The sequence below is a fragment of the Pseudomicrostroma glucosiphilum genome, assembly GCF_003144135.1.
Source record: "Pseudomicrostroma glucosiphilum strain MCA 4718 unplaced genomic scaffold BCV69scaffold_4, whole genome shotgun sequence".
In the NCBI taxonomy this organism is placed as follows: Eukaryota; Fungi; Basidiomycota; class Exobasidiomycetes; order Microstromatales; family Microstromataceae; genus Microstroma; species Microstroma glucosiphilum.
The window spans coordinates 993,141-1,010,479 of record NW_020289916.1 but is presented as its reverse complement, the minus strand read 5'-3'; the positions used below and the strand labels follow the sequence as shown (position 1 = coordinate 1,010,479).

The 17,339-nt window shown below is 55.7% G+C and overlaps 9 protein-coding genes across 9 annotated transcripts; 5 read left to right on the top strand and 4 right to left on the bottom strand.

Annotated features, from left to right (window-relative positions):
• The first annotated feature begins 287 nt into the window (after positions 1–287).
• Positions 288–2,122, top strand: BCV69DRAFT_163424 (agmatinase). The gene is made up of 6 exons (XM_025489447.1): positions 288–459; positions 588–1,185; positions 1,261–1,337; positions 1,402–1,606; positions 1,673–1,800; positions 1,864–2,122. Exons 1-6 carry the CDS (start codon positions 384–386, stop codon positions 2,004–2,006), a joined length of 1,227 nt encoding a protein of 408 aa, XP_025349225.1. The 5' UTR covers positions 288–383; the 3' UTR covers positions 2,007–2,122.
• Position 2,123: 1 nt separating this feature from the next.
• BCV69DRAFT_163473 (hypothetical protein) lies at positions 2,124–4,190 on the bottom strand. Its single transcript, XM_025489448.1, has 3 exons — positions 3,926–4,190; positions 2,672–3,829; positions 2,124–2,590 (listed from the first exon to the last, which is right to left on the bottom strand). The coding sequence occupies exons 1-3, from the start codon at positions 4,131–4,133 to the stop codon at positions 2,340–2,342; spliced, it is 1,617 nt and encodes a 538-aa protein (XP_025349224.1). The 5' UTR covers positions 4,134–4,190; the 3' UTR covers positions 2,124–2,339.
• A 178-nt stretch (positions 4,191–4,368) lies between these two features.
• BCV69DRAFT_281968 (hypothetical protein) lies at positions 4,369–5,405 on the top strand. Its single transcript, XM_025492178.1, has one exon. It carries the CDS (start codon positions 4,418–4,420, stop codon positions 5,021–5,023), a length of 606 nt encoding a protein of 201 aa, XP_025349223.1. The 5' UTR covers positions 4,369–4,417; the 3' UTR covers positions 5,024–5,405.
• A 909-nt stretch (positions 5,406–6,314) lies between these two features.
• BCV69DRAFT_163391 (hypothetical protein) lies at positions 6,315–7,477 on the top strand. The gene is made up of 3 exons (XM_025489446.1): positions 6,315–6,446; positions 6,549–6,689; positions 6,774–7,477. Exons 1-3 carry the CDS (start codon positions 6,436–6,438, stop codon positions 7,150–7,152), a joined length of 531 nt encoding a protein of 176 aa, XP_025349222.1. The 5' UTR covers positions 6,315–6,435; the 3' UTR covers positions 7,153–7,477.
• BCV69DRAFT_276748 (hypothetical protein) lies at positions 7,390–9,521 on the bottom strand (the record flags this gene model as incomplete). Its single annotated transcript, XM_025491122.1, has 2 exons — positions 7,390–7,463; positions 7,625–9,521. 2 exons carry the CDS (start codon positions 9,519–9,521, stop codon positions 7,390–7,392), a joined length of 1,971 nt encoding a protein of 656 aa, XP_025349221.1.
• Positions 9,522–10,081: 560 nt separating this feature from the next.
• Positions 10,082–10,678, bottom strand: BCV69DRAFT_298253 (hypothetical protein; the record flags this gene model as incomplete). Its single annotated transcript, XM_025494198.1, has 1 exon — positions 10,082–10,678. The coding sequence occupies one exon, from the start codon at positions 10,676–10,678 to the stop codon at positions 10,082–10,084; it is 597 nt and encodes a 198-aa protein (XP_025349220.1).
• Positions 10,679–11,413: 735 nt separating this feature from the next.
• Positions 11,414–13,687, top strand: BCV69DRAFT_281965 (cytochrome P450). Its single transcript, XM_025492177.1, has 5 exons — positions 11,414–12,419; positions 12,508–12,901; positions 12,975–13,251; positions 13,342–13,420; positions 13,486–13,687. Exons 1-5 carry the CDS (start codon positions 11,599–11,601, stop codon positions 13,601–13,603), a joined length of 1,689 nt encoding a protein of 562 aa, XP_025349219.1. The 5' UTR covers positions 11,414–11,598; the 3' UTR covers positions 13,604–13,687.
• Positions 13,688–13,921: 234 nt separating this feature from the next.
• BCV69DRAFT_281964 (hypothetical protein) lies at positions 13,922–16,167 on the top strand. The gene has a single exon (XM_025492176.1). The coding sequence runs from the start codon at positions 14,083–14,085 to the stop codon at positions 15,841–15,843; it is 1,761 nt and encodes a 586-aa protein (XP_025349218.1). The 5' UTR covers positions 13,922–14,082; the 3' UTR covers positions 15,844–16,167.
• Positions 16,068–17,073, bottom strand: BCV69DRAFT_276746 (Aldo/keto reductase; the record flags this gene model as incomplete). The annotated part of the gene is made up of 3 exons (XM_025491121.1): positions 16,068–16,424; positions 16,509–16,851; positions 16,949–17,073. The coding sequence occupies 3 exons, from the start codon at positions 17,071–17,073 to the stop codon at positions 16,068–16,070; spliced, it is 825 nt and encodes a 274-aa protein (XP_025349217.1).
• Between the last annotated feature and the right edge of the window lie 266 nt (positions 17,074–17,339).

Below are 17,339 nucleotides of genomic sequence, written 5' to 3'. Positions count from 1 at the left end.
TCCCGCCCGCGCTTGTTGGAGACACCAAGCGCGCGTCTGATCGCGCTTAGTGTTCTCCGCCAGACTCCTGTAAGCGCGCTCCGCCGCGCTTAGACCATCTCCCAAGATAAGGAAGTGCGGGGTCGACGCAGTGTTCCATGCCTGGCGCGCCTAGCCACTGTAGCGGGCTTCGGCTAAGTCGGGCGAGCATCGGACACCAGGAAGCGATCGTCGTACGATCGATCGACTACTCTCGAGATATCAAGCAGCGAAAGAGGTGACCTTGCGTAGTCAGAGCCATACTAGGCAGAGCTAATCTCGATCTTCTATCAGGCAGCAAGTGTCTTCGATGTTACCCATTCTAGCATCGATTGTGTTAGCTTTGATCCCTTACACTGCAGCACATGGACATGGACATGCTCACGATACCGCCGAGCACATGCGGGTCGCTCATGGAGTCTACCGAGAGCCATATCCCGAGTGAGTCCAGCATCGCTCTCACCAACAAGACCGCTTGCCGTGAGAAGCAAAAGGCTGACCACTGTGCACTTCCACGAGCAGCGGCAAAAACCCTCTGACGCTCGTCGAGCCTCCATTCCTGGCTTCAGACGCTAATATAAATCTGCAGACACCCGCGGGTGATGCGATCTTCGCTGGCCTGGGCACTTTTGGCCATCTGCCCTTCGGAGCATGTCTCTCGCCCATTACCGCGCACATCCCTCATGGCTCTGAGGAGCTCGCGCCTGGGGACAACTTCGATGTCGGCATCATCGGTATGCCGTTTGACACTGCCGTGAGCTTCAGACCTGGCGCTCGCTTTGGGCCCAGTGGTATCCGCCATAACAGCAAACGCATGTCCAAGTTCAGAGGCTACAACGTTCCTCTGGGTCTCAATGTGTACGAGAGCGGACAAAAGATCCTCGACTGCGGAGACATCCCAGTGACCGCCTTCGACAACACTTTGGCGCTGCAGCAGATGGAGCAGGGCTACTTGTCGCTGCTTCACCGTCCAACAAATACAACGCAGGTCAAAAGGCGACGAGGAGAGACCGTCGCCGAAGAGATACTCGATACACCTCTCTACACCAAGACCGGGAAGCTGCATCCCAAGATGATCACCTTGGGCGGCGACCACACCCTTGTGCTCCCCGTCTTACGTGCATTGAACACCGCTTACGGCCCCGTAGCGGTAATCCACTTCGACAGGTGAGTGGTAGCCTGATCGCCCCGCCCTGCCCTTCGCCAATCTGACTGACGTTGTATACTCTCATTGGGACACAGTCACTTGGACTCCTGGGACCCCGGGTTCTATGGCGGAGAAGACACTTCCAAGACATCCGCTATCAACCATGGAACATGTGAGTAGAAGCAAAGGTGCAGACTAAAGGTGAAACAGTGGCTGACCTCAGCTTCGCATTTCAGTCTTTTGGCACGCCAGCAACGAGGGTTTGATTCGCAACGGCTCGGCAACCCATGCGGGCATTCGTACAAGATTGGCCCAGGCGAGTGATTACGATGACGACTTCAAGAGTGGATTCACACTTCAAGAAGCCAGCGTCATCGACGATATTGGAACTGCGGGGATCGTGGAGAATATCCGCAAAGCTGTGGCCGGGAACCCAGTCTAGTAAGCGCTGAAGGTGGTGGACACAATTCTATGGATGTCTGACTCATATACTCCTCGTCTCGACAGTCTGTCCATTGATATCGACGTTCTGGACCCTAGCGCAGCTCCTGCGACCGGCACACCAGAGACAGGAGGCTGGAGCACCCGGGAGCTCCGCAAGATCATCCGAGGACTGGATGGTCTGGACATCATCGGTAAGTGCGCGCTGGCAGAATATGATCCATTTGCTACGGTACTGACATGGGACTATACTGCAGGAGCCGACATTGTCGAAGTTGCTCCTCCGTATGACACGCAAGCATCTCTCACACAGATGGCGGCCGCAGATCTAGTGTGGGAGATTCTGGGTCTAATGGTAAAACGCGGGCCCCTAGTCGAGGGAACACAGAGCCTGAAGTAAGGGAGCGGTGGTGGATCTCTCCATTAGGACGGTTGCGTCATCCATACGTCTTGCGCAAGGGTGCCTCGTAGATTGCTAAGAGCGAAGAAGGGCCGCTTGGAAGCGCATGGAGTTTTGAGACCTTGACCGCGTTCGTGACTTGTCGATTGCCCAGAAGAAATGAAGTTTCACGCAAACAGAAGGGAGGAGCTCTATGTGCTCTCTGTCTTTATGCTCTAGCCGCAAAGCTCGATGTGGGGACTGATACGTGACACACAAGTGCATAAGAACTCGACGCACCTCGGCGAGCGAGAGAGTTCAGCTCAGCTACAGATGAAACAACCTCCCGCAGGCTCAGTAGCCCTCGATCTCCTCCTCAAACGGGTTGTACTTTGGTTTGTCCTCGTCATCCTCGTCTTCGTCCGACCCATTTTCCTCTCTTGCCAGCATCTCCTTCTTCAGCGCGTCCTTGTCCTTCCTTGACATTGGAGGGGCCGTCTTGGGTGGGGGCGCAGGCTGACGATTCGGATGCAGCGGTGGGATGAAAGACCGTCGTCCAAGACCTGGCCTACGGTGTGATGCTGACGAGAGAAGAGAGGAGAGAGCTGACAGGGAGGAATGTGGGTAAAAAAGGCTCAGATATTAGCGTTAGCGATCCACAGACAAGCAATGACAATGCGACTCACCTTTGCCGGAGAAGGACCTCCGCGCCGAGTCTTCCGGAGTCTCTGCCCTAGTAGGCATGATACCTGGCCTTGTTGTTGCAGCAGATGGAGTCATGGGAGAGGGCCGAGACTGACCATTGGAAGTCGCCTTGCTGGTCGAAGCTTGCGCAGGCGACATTGCCATGGCCGAGGGCTGTCCTTCTTGAGTCTGTCCTTGCTTTGCGGATGGCTCAGACGCAGATGGGCCTTTCGCAACATCTGCCACTGGTGGCTTTACAGTACGAGTCGCTGCTGTCATAGCCTCGTCGGGCTCGGTAGCCTGAGCGCCGTTGCTTGACTTCTTGCGACTGGCAGCTTTGACGGGCGGGGCATCTTCCTCATCACTCATCTCTAGCAAATCCATCTCGTCCCTGTCATCGTTGATTGGTGGGACCCTCTGAGGTGCCATGGTGGATGAGCTGGAGGCAGAGTGCTGTGGAGCCGTTGCTGCTTGGCTACCCGAGCTTTTGCGAGCAGGTACGACTACCTCAATGGCGTGATCGCTGTTTTTTGTCGCATTCGATGCCATCTTTCGTGAAGAGTCGTCTTCCTCCTCATCACCTTCACTTTCAGTCTCCTCGCCTTCCCTCTCCTCGCGTACCTGCAAGGCCTGCAGCTGCCTCTTCCTCGCACTCGCCTTGGCCTCTCGAGCAGCGGAACGATGCCGGTCAATGGGGGCTGTGACTTGCCTGCCGCTTCGAGTCGTTTCTGCAGCTCGAGGCGCAGCGGAGGTGGATGGTACAGTCGACGTAGATGCTGATCTGCTTGAGCTTGCCTCAGCGCTAGCACTCTGAGGCTCAACGCTGCTTTTACTGCCGCTAGCACTAGTGCTTCTCCTAGCAGCTCTCTCCTCGACCTTCTTGACTTTTTCCCTCTCTTTTTTCAGTCTTTGCTTCTCCTTCTCGGCTGCTTTCTCTTCCTTGCTTTTGATCGGGTTGCCGTCTTTATCGCAGTCAGTGGCGTAGCGAACTTTCTTGAGTGAAGCTGATCGAGCTGGCCTACCCGCCGCTGTAAAGTACTCGTCTGGTGATGCAGGGCGTTTGCTCACCGCTGATCCCACCGGGGTGATCGGAATGATGCTGCTGCCAACATCACTGACGGCTGTCTGGCCAGAGTAGGCGGGCTCGGAAGCAGAGACGCCTGTCAATTCAGAGTGAGAAGATCAGAAGGCCCGCCAGGTAGGCGTCAGTGATACAGCGGAATGAGCCATCAGTGGCGGTTTCGCAGAGCTCTCACCTTGGCTTGCATTGCTACTGGCCGGAACAGCTCTCAGTGGTGAGAGCATGGTATTGGCACGGCCTGCGCCCTGCTGAGGTATTGCGGAAGAGCTGCTAGTGGAAGGCGCACTGGCCGCTTCAGTAGCTCCTTTTTCAGTGGGACCGTCGTGCAGTGCTTCTCCTCGCATCTCTACAGGAGGTGTGACCATATCGGCACGGTCTGTCATCCTTGTCTGGGCGAGTACCTGGCAGGATATATGCGAGGTTGAGGGGAAGTGTTGGTTGGGTGAGTGGAGCAACGTCCAGTCGCGCCTCTCAACCAGAAGCGCGAAGCCACTTCCGCCGGCTGGGCTTCCGTCGATTGCCCAATGCTTGCCCGCTCACTCTCTTCCGCTCCGACTTTTATGCCTGCGCGCACGACCTCGAGCCGCCTGCCTTTCTTCCCGAGGCCGTCTGGTACGGACTGCTGATCACACCAACACTGCCTTCGATCACTCACATCTCACCTACCATGTTCCCAACACTACGCCTGTTCTCGCGGACAACATATCGAGGCGCCGCGGGCTCGGGTCCCGGTCGCTCAGGAAACACGGCCTTCCGTTCCTCCCCCGACTCCCGCAAATCACCCACCGATCTCGCTTCCGCAAATTGGTTCAAGAGGTCCCAACGAGGTCTCTACGATGGAGCTCAGCTGCAGACGGGTAACAACGTACCAGAGTCTCGTCAGAAGACCAAGAGGCTGTTCAAGCCAAACGTGCAGAGAAAGGCCATCTGGAGTGAAGTCCTGAATGAATGGGTCAGACTGAGGCTCACTACAAGAGGGCTCAGGTCGATTGAGAAGAAGGGTGGACTGGACCAATACATTGCTAGCACATCCGACTGGAAATTGGGAGAGTTTGGCAGGACTCTCAGGACCGCAATGGGCAAAAAGGCAAGAATTCTGCAAAGAGAGGCACAACTCGCGCAAGCCCTTGCCGCGACGGCGCCAAAGGGAACTCAGCCTCGGGCAACTGGACGCAAGGTGGCAGCAAGCCGGGCCGCCAGCGACGTGGATCAGACAGCTCAAGCATTGGAGGGCATGGACATTGGCGCTGCAAGAGCTGCCGAAGCAACATAAGCCTTGCCCTGAGCTGGATGGCCACCCTGAGGCTCGAAACGACGGGCACGAAGGATTCTTGGCCCGAATCTGGCAGAGGACTTAGTCCCTTAGACAATGTGAAGAGGCGCTTTACTCGGGCCCCGCTGTCGCAGTTCAAGGCGGCTTGTCCTACGCCCCGCCTCCGTAGACAGTAAAGTTGGGGTCCTCCCTCGTTCGCACCATATCCGATCCTCATCGGGGCTCGATCTCTCACTTCACTTGTACAACAGCATTACATTTCCCTCAGCAATTCAATGATCCCCAGACTCGGACATGGACTGAGTGTGGCTCGACGACTCGGGCGGCGGCTGTGTCAGGAGGACCCAGAAGCTAGTCTAAGCGAGGCGGGGTGAGCTGCAGCTGGCAATGACTCGACGGTCGGTAACCTCGGCGGAAAGGGGCATGTGGGGTGCAAACTGCTTCGCCTCACCGGGTAGCTCTTCCAATTAGCCAACATGGGAGGGCGTGGTGGTCCTGCGTCGAGGGAAACGCACTCACCACCGTCCCTGGCATCGACGCGGTACTCAAGGTGTGTAGCAGATCTATGAAGTGCGTTTGTGTGTGTGCCTGTCAGCAAAGGGGCGGCGGCGGGGCAAGCAAGTGTGGCGGGAGCATCACTGCAATGGAGCAACTGCCGCTCCGGCAATTGCGCCGGGCCCGGCTCTACCCATCACCCAGACCACACCGCTCCGCCCCGACCAACGGGAAACTCTGATAGGAGAACAAAAGAGCGAATCCTCAGCCTCTCCGCCCATCGAGTCACTTCGAGGCAGATCCCCGTATTCCCTCACCGCTTGCCACCGCCTATACTCCACCCAGCTCACTGCTCCTCCAGCATACTGACAGATCAGCTGCGCCGGGCAGGCTGACCGCAATCAAAGCGGCACACCTTCAAACACTACTGATCATCCCGACTCTTGAGCCTTCCTCATTGGGCTCGGTGGAGGGAGGGTGACTCAAGCTCGGGAGAAGCACAAAGCCGTTCCCTCTCACAATTAGAGGATCCAGCATACAGCGAGGAGCACCGCCTCCTGCACTCTCCCACCCAGATCTGCCAGGTACCGCACCAGGGTGGACGAAGCGCAGTGACTCGGACAAAGGCGACTTGCCATCCATATAAGATCCGCAAAGCCTCAGCTTGGCATCCATTCCCCCTTTCCCTCACTACCAGCTGCTCTCCCGATCTCTCTACCATCAACTCGTCATTCAAACACTCCTATCGCCATTCCCAGACGCCACTGCGATCGCAACATTCGCAACTGCAAGGTCGAAGCGGTCGCAGCGCTTGCCCTCTAGCCCTGCTGCCGCATAAGCTCCACGAGCTTGCCATCCTCAAACGGTGGCTCTGCTTAGCTTTACCACTTCGTGCAAGCCTCAATCATATCTCCATAATGCGCTCAAGGTGAGTGAAAGACACTGAGCAGCAGCAGGGCCGATGCGCTTGGACGTGGTAGTCTACTGACGCGTCGCTCTTCCGCCTTTCCGACATTCCTCTGATACTCAGCAATCCCTCCCTCCGCTCTCAGCAAGCACGTCTATCTCTACACTACGCCATCGTGGTCACAGTGCTGGTCATGCTACTCGCCGTCAACGCCAGTGCACTACTGTTTGACAAGGATGATGGTCGTTCAAGGCCTGAGCCCAGGTGAGCAGCGACCATGAGCGGATCGGCATTATCAAGCGATGTACTGGTATCTGACCCATCCTCCTGTGTACTCTGGGCGGGCAGCGAGGCTGCTACGACTGATAGCTCATTGTTGCTGGCATCGGATCAAGTAGTCCTTGCACGCGGTGCTCCCGTCGCCATCACGCCCGGCGCAATGCCTACTCCTGCCCCCTTCGTCATGTCCTACCCGCCTTCGGGCGAAGAGGAGACAGCCTCACACAACGTTGTCACCTTTACCAACTCCATGGGCTGCATCGAGACCATCACCGCCGGCACTGCTGGCATGACGGGCAGCGGTGGCTCTCCCGAAGAGACATGGATCCGAATTGCAGGCATACTCGTCCCTGCCATTGTCGCCATTGGGCTCGGTGTGGGTGGCTTCTTGGTCACACTCCACGTCAATAGGCGCAACCCTGATGGAGAAGACGATTGGAGGAACTGAGCACTGTACCAACCCATCCTTTCCCTCTACCCCGTCACTGTCATCATCAAGGGTCCATATACACGTTGGACGCCTCAAGTCTCAAAGATCATTCCCCAGCATCTGCACACAACTACCCATCGCTATCGACGCCAACGAAGCTTCACGACTGTATACTGTAATCCATCCACTCTCTGTTCCACTGTTCCCATCGCACACCGGCAATACCGTTTCCACTGTAGACTCTTTCCCCTGTTACTAGACTCCCGTCAGTCGTACTGCTCCTTTCGTGCCAATGGTCAATACTAGCGAAATGACTGCAAAGTCTGCGTCTGAATGAAGATGATCACACTGAGTCGAGTGTAGTCAATGATTGTGTTGCATTGTCGCTTCTGGACCTTTGCTACTTTGTCGCGTCCTTAGACTCCAATATCTCTGTGATCCACCTCCTCATCTCACAAGGCCCTTTTCTACCAGCCACTCTTGAACTTACTAATCCTGCCTCCCAGCAGCGAACGGAAGATGTTGCGATAGCCCTTATGAAGCTTGGGACGCGCAGGGGGGAAGAGCTTCTCTCCGGATCTTGGCCCTTTCTTCTTCCGATTTGGGAGCGTTTCGGCCTCCAACTTCTTCTTGCGCTTCTCGCGACGAAAGCGGGCTAGCCAGCTTTGCCTGACACGGTCTTTCATGGAAGTTGGCATGACACGCTCTCCCTCTGCGCCAGAAATGGTACTCTTCGGGCCTGCTCGGCTCGAAGAGGAAGCCGTTTGGGATGATGATGGCCTGGGCGCTTCTTTGCCGAGACTGGACAGGAGGGCCTCGGTGCTGGCGTCCCACTTTTGCGGCATAGCTGCTGCCCTCTGCAGGCGAGGTACCGATGTCGGTCTTGGGGGACTGGTGTGTCTCAGCGAGGCGAGCTGGGCTGCTAGTCTTTCTGCATCGGCAGCGCTTGTGGATCGGGGAGGAGAAGGTGTGGGCGAAGGCGAAAACATTGATGACGCTGGCTTGTCCTTGGGGGAAGGCGGATCGGGGGAGAGGAGTCGCGGCAGTAGCTCTTGACGTACAAGGTGCGTGCCCGTTCCTTCGCCGTGTTTCGAAGTCGTTGGAAGGGCCGCTTCTTGAACTTCGACGACTTGACCCTCGACGACAGAAGAAGAACTACGCTTGGAGAGCCGGAGAGCCTTCTTCTTGTGCATCTTACTACTTTGGCCTTTCTGTAGGCCCGCAAACATGCTCTTAATCTTGTTGAGAGATCTGACGGGCCAGTTTGAAGGGCTTTTACCCTTGTCCGCGCCGAATCGAGCTGACGTACTTGCTAAGATCTTCTTCTCGAAGAACTTGTGTAGATTTTCCTCTTCTTTGAGCTGATCGTACCACTGTTTGTCCCACCTTAAGAGATCCGCCCGCGGACGTGTGTTGGGATGGACTGGCGGCCGGTTGGCGGTGGGAGGTATCGTGCGCAGAGGAGCATAGGGCATCAACGCCTGGCTTTGCTCCCTGAGAGGGGTCGAAAAGGCCGTCGCGTAAGATGTGGGGGAGGATGGAGCCGAGGATGTCAAGCTGCCGTGGGTAGAATGAGCGGAAGAAGTGCTGCCAGTGGACGATCCGTGACGTGGTCGCTTCTTGAATGGGACTTTCATCGATGAAAATGTTCCTCCCCGAGGTGACAGCTCCTCGAGTGTGACTCCAGAGGCAGGACGTGGTCCGCGAGGTTTCGGAGAAACAGTATGTCGAATCTTGCTGAGATACAAATTCTTGGTTCGCTGAGACTTGAGCTTCTTGACACCACCATTTTGGACTTGATGTAGCTTCTGTTGATAGCCCTTGTACTGCTTTGTGTGTTTCAGAGGAAAAACCTTCCTGCCCGGCCTCCAACGACGTCCGAACGCAGCGGACCAAGGCTCCGGCCAAGTCGCCTTTTTCGACTTCTTCTTCGTGTAGGGCTCTCCTCTGTACACCTTTGGACCGCTTGCCACGGGCTTCTTGTAGAGGATGCTCCCATCCCACATGCCGGGTAAGGGTTTAGGCTCATCCGGATGGAGTGGCGGGAATTTGTTGCTCGGAAGGATTGTTCTTAACGGTGCAGGGTGAGGGATGGTTTTTTGTCTCTTGGGCTCACTCAAATATAAGTCGTCAGAGGTTTCGCCGAAGTCGTCGAATGGGCGTTTCTTGAGAGCCAGGACCCAAGGTGGATATTCTTCGCCATTGGTTCGCCCGAGAAGCAGAACGTTATGGGCTTTCTGATCCTCGTGACCTACTATGCCATTGAAAAGGGATACAGCAAACGGTCTGGAGTCGGACGATGTCTCGGACAGCTGGAGCGCGGCGGCTGCGAGCCCGAAGGTGGCAAAAGATAGGAAGATCAAGACCAGGCATCGCACTTGAACCATTTTGAGAATTGTTGTCAAAAGAATAGACGTGAGCGCCTGAGGAGGCGGTGAGAGAGCGAAGACCAGCTTCGAATTTGCAGACCAAGCAAGACAGCTGACATTAGGCTTTACATCGATGGGGTGGTCAGCTTATAAGGCGGGCTGCATTGCTACGAATCGATGACATGGTCCTGCAGTGTCTTGTTGCGCCCAGCAAAGACCACACGGAAAATCTGTGCAGAGTGTTATGAAGCATCAAGCATTCATCTAGCCAGCTCAAACTCGCGGAGTCCGATAGCCCATTCGTTCCATCCTCCTGAGGAGATCACTCGCCACAAGATGAATCATGTCTGCCCTCAGCAACGTTGTATAGTACTTGCGGTGGCATCAGCCGGTTCGCCTGACGGGACAAGCCGTTCGGGAAGAATTGTCGCGGCAAGGACACACTCTCTCAAACGCTGTTTGCGCGCAACGCTCTGCTCGACTTCTCTTGATTGCTCTGTGCAACGCAGTCGTCACGCATTGCTTTGCCCCACTGCCGCACTTGATCCGCCTGTACTCTCCAATGCCTGGTGAAGGACCTAACGCCTGTCTTCTCTGTGCAAAAACTTGAAATTCTTGTACTTCGACTTCCAATTGAAATCAGCCGTCTCATAAGTCAAAGGTCGTACCTTGCCATTCTTCTTCCCATAAGCCCCCAGAGAAGACTTGATCTTGAGTTTGAAAGGGAAACGTTTTCGTACGCTACTCTGAACGCTGTGTAATCTTTTCAGGTAACCCTTGTACCCTTTTGCGTGCGGCTTTGGATTTGGGCGATTGGACGGGAGGGGCTTTGTGGCGATTAGCACGGGGGGCTTCTCTTCGGGGATGGGGGCACGGTAGGTGAAGCGGGCAGGGGCATAGCGCTGACTACCGTCGCCCCAGCGGCCGCGGGGAGCAAGATAAAAGGTATGCGGCTCTGCGTTCAGTGGACTGGCTTTCTCCTCTACCTTTGATACGGGGAGAGGGTAGCTTGAAGTACTATGGTCCTGGGCAGAGGCGTACATGGAGTTGAGAATAGTGAGCACGATGGTGAGGAGTAGTATGATTGGTTTCGAACGATTGTGAATTGCTTGGGTGGACAACTTGAGGATGGCGAGTATTCGGCCAGGTATGTACTGCTCAGGAGCCGTGCTCATAGGGAGTGGTAGGAAAAGACCAGCTTTCTACCTGTACCTGATGTGACCGAACAACGGCCGTCTATGCTAGCAGAAAAATCTATATGAAGTGAAGAGTTTCAAGAAAGATGCAAAGCTCCTCACGCTTCTCCACACCTCTTGAGGCCTTCATACGGGCGTCGCTCCAACACCGCCACAGCTTTGTACATAGCAAAGCGGAGACGGTGCACCGGGCCGGCCGGCGGGGGAACGGTACCTGGGCTGCTTGTCTTTGCTTCGCAAGGCTCACTGTTCACCACTGCTTCTGGTCCAACGTCTTTCTCGTATCAGCTTGCTTCATTGAACTGACAGATCTCCCTCGCTACACTGCTCGTCGCCGCCTTTGGAGACTACTTGTCTGCAGCACTCCGGTAGGCCATCATGTCGTATCACCAAGTCCCGAATCTTGCACCCTTTAATCTTCTTGCGCATCTGCCGTCCTGGTGTTTGCTAGGTGGGCATAGCTTGTTCTGTATGGTTACTGCTCCCTCTTGTCCACGTGAGCGGCTTGTCGCACCTCGGTACCGGTCTGTGTGACGAGATGGACCGGAATAGCCGGCGTGGTTTGAAATCTCGGGCATCTGAGCTGTATGTCCGTGCGCAAAGGGAAATTAATCTTTTGCCCGCATGGGTGGCCCCAACGCGGGTCATGGCTCAGCGGTTTGAAAGCGATGGCCGTGGGGTGGAGTGACTCCTTGTCTGACTGCTTTCATGTACCTCACATACGGATCAAAGGGACCGAGATCACCAAGGGCTAAGGGCAAGGAAGTATCTATAAAGAGCCGCAATGTAAAGTGGGGACCTCAGATCGGACAAGAAGCCCAGCAAGCCATCTCCGTACTCAATCGCTCCATACCATTGCCACGAAGCTCACTTCGCAGCACTTCACATACTCGCAGGCCATGCCGTCTCTCGCATCGTCCAGCCTCATTGACTGGCTGAGCCCTGGCGGCTCATCTTCCTCTTCTGTGTCTCCCCTCCTGGTCCTGACGCTCGCAATCCTAGTCGGCCTGGCCATCCTTGCTATCCTCTATCCAGACAGGCCCATCGGTGTCGCACCTCATGCTCCCGGCATCAACCACTGGAAAGGCTATCCCCTCGTGGGCAGCCTAGACTGGATCTTATCAGTGTCTCACGGTGGTAATCGGCTTCTAGATGAAATATTCCTCATGCAGAAGACCGAAGGCATGGGAGCCGGAGGCCAGCCCATGAGCGTCACTTTCCCAGCTCTAGGGGGCAGAGTCACTGTCATCAATAACCCGCGCTATCTGGAGTGGGTGCAGAAAACCAACTTCGACAACTATCCCAAGGGACCCGACTTCCACCGATGCATGTCTGACGTTCTCGGCCCTCACGGCATCTTCGTAGCAGACGGCGCGCCCTGGTTCCAGCAGCGAAAGCTTGCCAGCCACATCTTCAGTCGTTCCTTCTTCTCGAGCCACGTACAAGACACCATGAAGGCCGAGGTGGTCAAGCTGGACAAGCTCCTCCTCGACGCTTCCGACGGCAAGTGCAAGGGCGAAAAGATCCAGTTCCCCGATCTCATGTTCCGCTTCACACTTAGCACATTTGCCTTTCTGGCGTTCAATGCCGAGGTGGACGTGCTGCCAGACAACGTTGACGGTCTCCAGAAGGTCAATGAATTTGGACGGGACTTTGACTTTGCTCAGACTGTGCTGGACCACCGCTTCGTCAGCGTCTTGCCAAAGTGGACCGAATGGTTGTGAGTGACAAAGGGCGAGCGTTACCTGGGCAGTGGTCCTCTACGATTTCTGGGCTAACACAGCGCGCCTCCTCTTGTTCCAAAACAGCACAAAGGAAGGACATCAGATGCGCAAGACCATCAACGGCCTTCACAACTACTGCTACCGCATCATCGATTCGCGTCTGGAGCGCAAGAAGGCCGGAGGTGAGATGAGCGGTACGAAAGCAGGCAAGGACTTGCTGGAGCTCTTCATCGACCAAGGCATCAGCAGAGAGGAGCTCCTCCCCGTCCTCCTGAACTTCATCGTCGCTGGTAGAGACACGACCGCTCAGAGCTTAGCGTGGTTTTTCTATGAGATGTGGAAGCACCCAGAACATATCGCAAAGATTCGTCAGACGCTCGTGCCCGTGCTTGGGGCGCCGAATGAGCAAAGGCCAATGGACTTTGAAGACTACAAGGAGCTACCTTACCTTCATGCGTGTTTCTACGAGGCGATCAGGGTGAGCCACCCGCAGCACAATCCCTCCCTCTAAATCGCATTGCTGACTGTCTCTCCCACTGCCCTTTCTTCAGCTCTGGCCCGCCGTGCCAAAGAACGCCAAGCGTGTACTCAAGGACGACATCATCCAGCCTTCTGCCTCAAAGGACGCATCTGGAGACTCTTTGAACCTCCCTCCCGTCCCAGTGAGAAAGGGTGAGTCCGTCCTCTGGTCTGACTGGGCCATGGCACGTATGCCTGAGATTTGGGGTGAAGACTGTGAAGATTTCAAGCCGGAGAGATTCTTGGAGACGGATGGGGGTGGGAAGATGAAGGTCGTGGAAGTGAGCCAGTGGAAATTCCACGCTTTCAGTGAGTGTCCGAGAAAGAGGGGAGAGTGCTTGTGGGATATCAAGGATCTCACAGTCTTCACTTACTCTAATTCATCATCTTCATCGGTAGACGGTGGCCCTCGTCTCTGTCTGGGAAAGCTACTGGCAACGTATGAAGGCATGGCCGTCATCGCTGCTATTCTCGGTCGGTGAGTGACCCACGTTTCCCGGTCAGAGCCAGTAATTTTGGCTGACCCTCTGTCTCTCCCAACAGATACGACGTTGTATTCGACTCGGAAGACCTTCAGCGCAACCCGCCGACGTACCAGGATAGCCTCACGCTACCTTGCTCGCCCTACTGGGTGCAGTTCGAAAAGAGGCAGGACATCTAGGATAGTAAGAAGTGGAAGGTATAATGGACACCTACGAGGAAGAAGGGCCAGAGAGGTGGATGTACGAGGATATCACTATTGAGCTCGGGTTGGTGCCTGGTGCATAATTTACGAGTGGCATGCAATGTCGACGTTGCTACTCGTCGTGCCCTTCTGTCAAATCTATCATGGTTTCCATACGTCTTGCGTGAGAGTGCGGTTTGGTCCCGGTGCGGGGGTGGCTGATGCGGGGAAAGGGGCGATGGATTGCAACTCCGCTCCATGGAAATTGGTTCCGTATCGCCATCCCGTCAGGCGCACCTCGGCCTGACCTTGTCTGCTCCTCACCATCCCGTCATCGTCGTTGCGGAGGCAAACAGGCAGGGCGAGATGCGACAGCATATAAGGAGTGCCATGCCTCTTCCCTCGTCGTCGTCCTTCATCCGTCTCTGCCACCACTCCATCCATTCAGCACCTTCCCTCACCCTCCACCCTCAACCATGCTCGGTATAAAAGCTCTTCTCAACGACCTGCTGCACTACGCAATCGTCACCTTGGCCTTCACTTCCTTGGCCCACGTCTGCGGCATTCTGTCCCTCCTCCTCGCCTTGATCGTCCTACCCCTCATCATTATCATCGACCTCACCAGCTTCCTCTTCGATCTTGTCGCAGCAGAGGTCATCAGAGCCTTCAAAGAGGCCAACCGCTACTGGGGTACAGATCGATTGATCAAAGTCGTCGTCGGCGAAGTCGAGGAGTGCATACAGACTATCCGCGAAGCTAGGGAGCAAGAGCGTGTTCGCCTCGTCACTGGCAAAAGGCTCACTTCCGCTGCTGTGTGCGCTGCAGAGGAGAAGAGGAAGACGAAGAAGAGGGGATACCTGTCCACCTTGGCCATGTCGCGACACTCTCCCTTCCGCGAGTCCGTGGAAGTGGAAGAGCCCATCTACCGGGCCCTCTCTCCGCGTCTCGCTGAACTTCCCCAGGAACTCAAGGAACAGATCTTCTCCTTTCTCCTCCATTCCACGTCAAGGAAAGGCACCTACGATATCACGCCCCTGCTGCTCTCCTCTTCGCTGCGAGACCTCTACCAGCCGCACATCTACAATGTCGTTCATCTCTCCAACTCCTTTTCCTTTCGAAAGCTCCGAGAGACCCTTGTGTTGCACAATGCACACCTGGGCACGCTAGTCAAGGAGCTCACATTCGCCTCGAACCAATTCGACGATACGGGGTACCTTGCCGATCCTCTAGCACCCGTCAGCGCTCTCTCCACAGGCATCGAGCAGCTCCTCCTGAGCATGCCCAACGTCTCCTCGCTCGCACTAGACCTCTATTCTCTTGCTGCCCTCTTCGAAGGAGACGCGCTGCGTCGTCTAGAATCTGGACCTCGCCCCACGAAGCTAAAAATTGAGCTGACAATCCCGCAGTACCTCGATATACCGCTGTACCTGGAAGTGGAGGAGCTGGAGATTGTCTGTTTCGGAATCGACGAGAATGTCGCACGAGAGCTCAGGGAGACGCTCCCACGCCTCAAGAAGCTGACGATGAGGCTGGTGCGCAGAGCAGGCAGGGACGGATCTGTCACGTCGGAGATGGTGTCCAACGGCGGCGTGTGGGACGACGATGAAGACCCCTGGCACGAAGAGCAGGGGATCCGATTGCCCTACTGGTCCGATTCCCGGACAGGCGCCAAAGACGCCAATGAAGTCATCAAGGCCATTGAGCTCCTTCGTTCCTGGCCGGGCAAGGAACGCCGCAGCGGCACGCGCTTGGAGTCTCTCACTGTCCTCAGCTGGGGAAGTGCTACCCGTGAATTGCAAAAGTACTTTGGGTACGAGTCACCCCTCCAAAAGAAGAAGAAGGCCGCATCCGAAACTGTAGAGCCCTCCGGACTCCGACTGTCCCCATTGCGGTTGCTAGAGGAGAATTCAGTGGTGCGCTTTGAGGAGGAACTGGATACCCTGATGGAGCTGCAGAGGGTGAAGGCAAAAGAAGAAGACGTGGCTCCTCTACCGAGCATCGTGAGCACCACTTCATGCAACGACGCTTGTTCCTCTTCTGGTAGCCCAGCAACCTCATACTTCACCTCTGGTAGTACGAGTCCCGACGGAGTGGAACAAGCCTGGAAGGAGGCCTCCTCGCCCAATCGCAGCCTCTGCCCCGCTCCCTTACGACTGGACTTTGACGCTTACAGACACTTTGGCCCACGCAGGGGAAGCGTCCTCGCTTGGACCGGTGCGAAGCCTGATTTTCACTGAGGTGGTGTGCAAGAACAATTTACTTTGCTCTCTCTGGCCATGAGGCGGCCGCATCTATTCCTGCTCTTCCTACCATTACTATAGCCCACCTTCTGATATGTTTCATGCCTACTGTATTATAGTCTTCTTCGCCATATCACGGCCTTGCTATCGCGTTTCGCCTCAGACTCGAATCTACATCTTATGCTCATTCATTCTCATTACGCATCCCTCCTCCGTCCAACTTAAGCACACTCCTGACTCATCGTCTGCGACTCGACTGCTCCCCTCTGTCCTCTATCCAAGCCATCCAGCTCCTTCATATCCTCCTGACTCAACTCCCACCCACCAGCGAACGCGTCCCAATTCTCCTTTTGGCGACCCAAGTTGCTACTCTTGGGAAGAGGGATCATCCCGCTCTGTAGACTCCAGCGGAGCATCACTTGAGCTTCTGTATGACCGCTACGAGAGGCGATACGGGAGAGGGTGGAGTCGCCGTAGTAGTTGCCTCGGGCCAAGGGGCAGTATGCTTGCACGAGGATGTTGTGTGAGGCGCACTTGGCGCGGAGAGAGGATTGGGCAAAGAAGGGGTGGCACTCGATCTGTAAAGACCAGGAGCGACGTGAGTATTCCACTAGTCAGACCGGGAACTCTCTCTGGATGCTTTTGTTCGTACCAGTACTCACCTGATTGACCACGGGAAGCACCTCAGGTTTACTCTGCATCAACTCCTCCAAGTGCTTCTCACCATAGTTGCTCACTCCCAAGCTCCTCACTTTTCCCTCCTTCACCAGTCGACTCAGTGCCTCCCATGTCTCCCTCCTCGCCTTTGGCCCACCATCAGGCGCGTGAATCAGCACGAGATCCCAATACTCGAGTTGCGCAGCGGAGAGGGAGCGAAGGATGGAGTCGTAGGCGGAGGAACCTTTGCTGAAGGTCTTTGTCGTGAGGAACAGCTCGGAGCGAGGAACAGAGGAGGAGCGAGCAAAAGCTCCCGTTTCGGCCTCGTTGCGGTAGTATTGCGCCGTGCTGGAGTGTGAGTGTGAGCACGAGACGAAGAGGTAGGGCGGTCTTCAGCATTCCTCTTTGGTGCTCTGCCAGCTCTGCTCCTCCAAATCGCACTCACTCGATATGTCTATATCCCACCTGCTCCACTGCGCTCCTCAGTGCATCAACCGTTTCTTTTCCTCGCATCTCCCATGCTCCGATCCCAAAGCGCGGGATGGAGTGGCCGTCGGCCATCTTGATCATTGTGGAGAGATTGGAAGGGGAAGAGGTACTCATGTTCGCTGCGGAGGCGGTTGTGGGTGTGAGAGGTGAAGAGGATGCGAGATGGTTGTGCAGGGAGGCTATACGCTTCGTCGCTGCTAGATTCAAGTTGGTTTTCGAGCTGCTGAGAATCGGTCTTGCGAGGAGCATTTGACAGGAAAGAAAGGTGACCAGATCACGATAGACTAGCGGCTTCGTATCAGTCGAGGTGAGTGCGGAAGTGGAGCGTGCAGCGAGCGTGAGGTGGA